Source organism: Guillardia theta, assembly GCF_000315625.1.
Source record: "Guillardia theta CCMP2712 unplaced genomic scaffold GUITHscaffold_562, whole genome shotgun sequence".
Taxonomy (NCBI): Eukaryota; class Cryptophyceae; order Pyrenomonadales; family Geminigeraceae; genus Guillardia; species Guillardia theta.
The window spans coordinates 1-4,200 of NW_005434152.1; the positions used below are offsets into that span (position 1 = coordinate 1).

Sequence of the window (4,200 nt, forward strand, 5' to 3'; positions counted from 1 at the left end):
CCTCCAAGAGCTGTTGCAACCCCCGCCCCTCCTGCAACCCCTCCAGCGATCGCTCCTCCTCCCTTCAAGCTGATCCTCCTATGAATGGTGCTGCTCTTCTTCTTGGAGAGGACTCTCACTCCGCTGCCTTCCTCTCCTCCCCTGCAAGTCCGCGACTTTTCAAGGGACCGGCAGACCAGCATCAGGCTCGACGGGTCCTGCTCGCTGTGGAGGAGCCTGAGGCTGCTGGCGGTGGTGGCGGAGAGCAGGGAGACTCTCCTCTGCGTCTCCTGTGTGTAGGGACGCTGAAGGAGAAGTCAGGACGGAGAAGAGAAGAAGACTAGGAGGAGGGAGAGGAGGAGACAAAAGAGGAGTGCGAGAATAAGTATGAGGGGGGATTGGGGGGAGGAAGAGGGGCAAGAGCAGCAGCAGCAGCAGGAGCAGGAGGGGGAAGACAACGACCTCATCCAAGAAGGAAGGCAGGAGGGTGGCTGAACTCTCGTCGTGCTTGACAGGGCTGCTTGTCTCCGCCCTCTCCCCCCGAGTGCTGATGCATCGCTCCTGCTGCCTACTCCTCCGCTGCTCACCTGCCTCCTCCTCTGCCATGGCGGAAGAGAGCTTCGGCTCTGCAGACTTGGAGCGGGAGGACGGGAGGTCTTCGCGCTCGATGCTCCTCAGGGTCGCCTCCTGTAGCTCCTTCAACCTGTGGATCATGATCTTGTCCTGGACCCTGAGGCGTCTCGGAGGCTTCATGGGAGACTGCAGGAGCAGCGAGCTGCCGGTAAGCACATCGTCCAGCCCGGGCAAGGGAGACGAGGGCGTCAGCACTCGATAGCCTCTGCGAGGAAGGGGAGAGCCGTTCCTCCCCGCTTGCTCCTCCCCAGCTCGGAAGTACGGGAAGCTGGTTTCTAGCTGGGAGAGGGCGGAGCTGGTGACGTAGAGCTCGTCGAGTACCCTCGCGGGTTTGACGGAGTTGTCGCGGAGAGGAGAACGAGACCTGGAGGAAAAGAGTCAAGTAAAACTGCCTCTGCACTCCTACCCTGCTTCTTCCTCATCCTCTTCTCTCTTCCCTCCTCACTCTCCTTCCCTCTCCCACATCTTCTTCTCCTCATTTTCCTTCAACTCCTCTTCCTTGCCCTTGTCCTCCCCCCCCCTCATCCCCGTCTTCCCGTCTACCGCCGCCTCCTCCCATCTCCTCTTCTCCCCTGCTTCTCTTCTCTCTCATCACTCACACTAGGAATGGCATCCTCTTGGTCGGCTCTGCCTGTGACGGATGCTGCTCCAGTTCCTCGTCTTCATCGCTCACGTCCACTGAGAGGTGAGGGAAGGGAAATATCCTTGGGAGCCGCTCCTGAGTTTCCATCCTCCTTCACTTTGTTGCTACGATGAGAGACAGAGCGAGCTCGGACCAGATGGCTGGAGAGGGCAGGGAAGATGCTTCTTTCATCTGAACGAAATGTTGATGTGAGATGAATCGGAAAAGTTTCAGATGAATCAACAGAACCAACACGATCATATGTTCCCTCGGAGAAGGTTACAAGAACCCGACCTCACCTCCTCTCCCTCTCTCTTAACTCCTCTCCTCCCCTGCCCCCTGCCCCCCCCCCGTCTCCTCTCCTCCCCTTCATGGACATCCGTTGGTTTTTCGCCGGATCTAGTCAACAATAATGAAACCGTTGGAGGTCGCGCGGGCCCGGTGATACTGAGGTGGGCCCGCCAGATGATCACGTTACCCTGCACGTTACCTGGACCTCTTAATTTTAAAAGAGTTTTAAAACGGAACCAGTCGCAGACGGGGAGGGAGATATCTCTTCCTTTACTCAAAGTTAAGTTCTATCTAAGGGGAGGATAAGTAGACAAGGGAGGCAGCGAGAGAACGGAGGGAGGGAGGGGATTGGAGGGGAGGGAGGAAGCGAGGTAGCGGACGAGCACATAGGAGAGTAGAGGATGAAGAAATGAAGACGGAAGGGGTTGGAGGAGGATAGGCATCAAGGAAGGTCTCAGGGAGAGAAGAGGAAAGGTCTAACTCGTTCATTGCAGGACTACCTTATGGATCAGACGCTCGTAACCGCTGTCAGAATATTTCCCAGGAGGAAACACAACCTCCGCAGCAGCAGCGGGCAAGTCACAGCGACGCGGGAGGTGCTGGCGAGTATGTTTCACCTGAGACAGCAGGAGGCTGCGGATGAGCTGGTACGCGACGAGCTTCTCTCTCTGCTGACCTGACGGGATCCCCTTTGTTGCAGGGACTGTCACTCACTGCGTTCAGATGCGCATGCCGGAAGTTGGGGATCCAACGTTGGCCATACAAGAAGGAAGCGAGGAATGCGAGCGAGCCCCCTCTTTCCCCTGTATATTCGCCCGCTCCCGATGACATCCACAGCAGCGATCACAGCGAGGAAGAACCGGAAGATAGCGCGAGCTCCATGACGAGTCCAAACGGTGCAGAGGAGCAAGGCAGCGAGGGGGAAGCTTGGGATGGCTTGTCGAGAGCCTTCATTGAGTGGTACATGACAGCGCACGACGAGGAGCCCCAGCAGCCCGAGGCCGAGCACAGACTAACACCAGCAAGAGACACCAGGCTAGACCCCGGATAGATAGACACCAGGACGGATATCAGCTCACGGTCGCTGATCGACCTTAATGGCATCGCAAGCTGCTGCTTAACGTTTTGTTTATATACACCAGCTATCACACACTGACATCCCCAAACCCTCCTCCATGAGCCCAGAGGTCTGTCTCCGGCTTCTCTCCAGCTCGTCTCTTGCTTGTCCTGTCTCCAGCTGATCTGCTCTCCAGCAGCTTACCGTGAGCCCAGAGCGATCAAGAGTCCGCGGAAGAGTATCCTCCTGCGGCCTGCCCTCCTGTCCGGTCCGGGCATGGCTCCGGGTGCTGTAGCACCTCGGCCGTGTCTTGTAGAGCCTCTTCCTCCCGTCTTCCTCGTCGTCCTCTTGTGCGACGTACCACTCGATGAAGCCTCGATCGAGCTCTGCCCCGTCTGACAACATGCCAGCGCGGCTGGATGCGGAGGGCTGAGACGGCTCGTTCGGCAGGAGGATGCGGGACTGGCTGGAGGGGCTGGTGGCGTACGCATCGGACACTGACAAGCGCCCGAGCCTAGAGGAGCCTGCAGGCTGAGAGACTCGCACTCTCTCGTATGGCCATCGCGTCACGCCCAGCTTGCGGCATGCGTTCCTGAACGCCGTGAGGGACAAGCCCTGGCGACAACCCGTCACACGCCAGACCTCCACAGCAGCATGAGGCGCGATATCGAGACCACCAAGAGCATCGAGATCGGCAGCAGTAGAGGAGGGGAGGCAAGCAAGGCACTCGTGACAGGCTCATGCAAGGCAGGGCATCAGGGGGGTCAGGGGGCGTACCAGGAGGGCGGCGGCCTGCTCGAGCTTGAGGTGGAAGAGGCTGAGGAGGTCGTGGTGGCTGAAGGAGACATGGTTGAGCGCGCGAGGCTGGCTGGCTCGCCTGCGGGGGACGATGCGGACCGAGGTAGCGGGGGCCTGCATGTGCTCGAGGACACTGCAAAGGCCAATGCTGGTTTTACTACATGTCTCCTGATATCCGTCCGAGGCTTCTAGAACGTCACAAATCAGACTGGTCACGGTCATGTCACGGTCTGACTCCTGACAGCCCGTAAGGGTCCAACGACTGGCTTAACTTAAGACCTGCCGGGCTCGTGGGCGGTTTTGACCTTTATTCCAAGTTAAGTTAAAAATCAGTACGAGGACAATCAGCCAATGCTGTCCCCCCGGCAAACTTAAGGCTGATCGGACAGTGAGCGCGCGAGGCTAGCCCGGCCTGCCAGGAGACTGAGGAAGGAAGCAGGAGAATGGGCCCAGATGTAGCAGGACAAGGGGAGACAGGGAATGTTGAGATATGGGGGCCAAAATGACTCGCCATGCTGCACTGTGAAAGATTACTCAACTGAGGGACGTGAAAACAGCCTTAAGAGACGAAATGTGCTGATTTCAATCACTGGGGGGCCACACGGGACTCTATCGAATCTAGTGACTCGCACCTTCATATTGACTGATCTTTAACTTAACTTTGAGTAAATGAATTGACGTCGTAGTAGACGTAGACTCGCCGAGTCGGTTCTCAGTGACTCTCAGTGAATTGCCGGGCCGGGCCCCGGCCCGCCGGACTTGAAGTTCATAAAATGGCTCCGAAAGGATTTGACAAAGTCGGTGAGATTGAGAGGAGAGG

The 4,200-nt window shown here is 57.7% G+C and overlaps 2 protein-coding genes across 2 annotated transcripts; both read right to left on the reverse strand.

The window, feature by feature from the left end:
- Positions 1-159: 159 nt before the first annotated feature.
- Positions 160-1,342, reverse strand: GUITHDRAFT_149629 (hypothetical protein; the record flags this gene model as incomplete). Its single annotated transcript, XM_005817796.1, has 3 exons — positions 160-284; positions 567-976; positions 1,212-1,342. The coding sequence occupies 3 exons, from the start codon at positions 1,340-1,342 to the stop codon at positions 160-162; spliced, it is 666 nt and encodes a 221-aa protein (XP_005817853.1).
- Positions 1,343-2,670: 1,328 nt separating this feature from the next.
- On the reverse strand, positions 2,671-3,268 carry GUITHDRAFT_122920 (hypothetical protein; the record flags this gene model as incomplete). The annotated part of the gene is made up of 3 exons (XM_005817797.1): positions 2,671-2,767; positions 2,881-3,174; positions 3,225-3,268. 3 exons carry the CDS (start codon positions 3,266-3,268, stop codon positions 2,671-2,673), a joined length of 435 nt encoding a protein of 144 aa, XP_005817854.1.
- Positions 3,269-4,200: the final 932 nt, after the last annotated feature.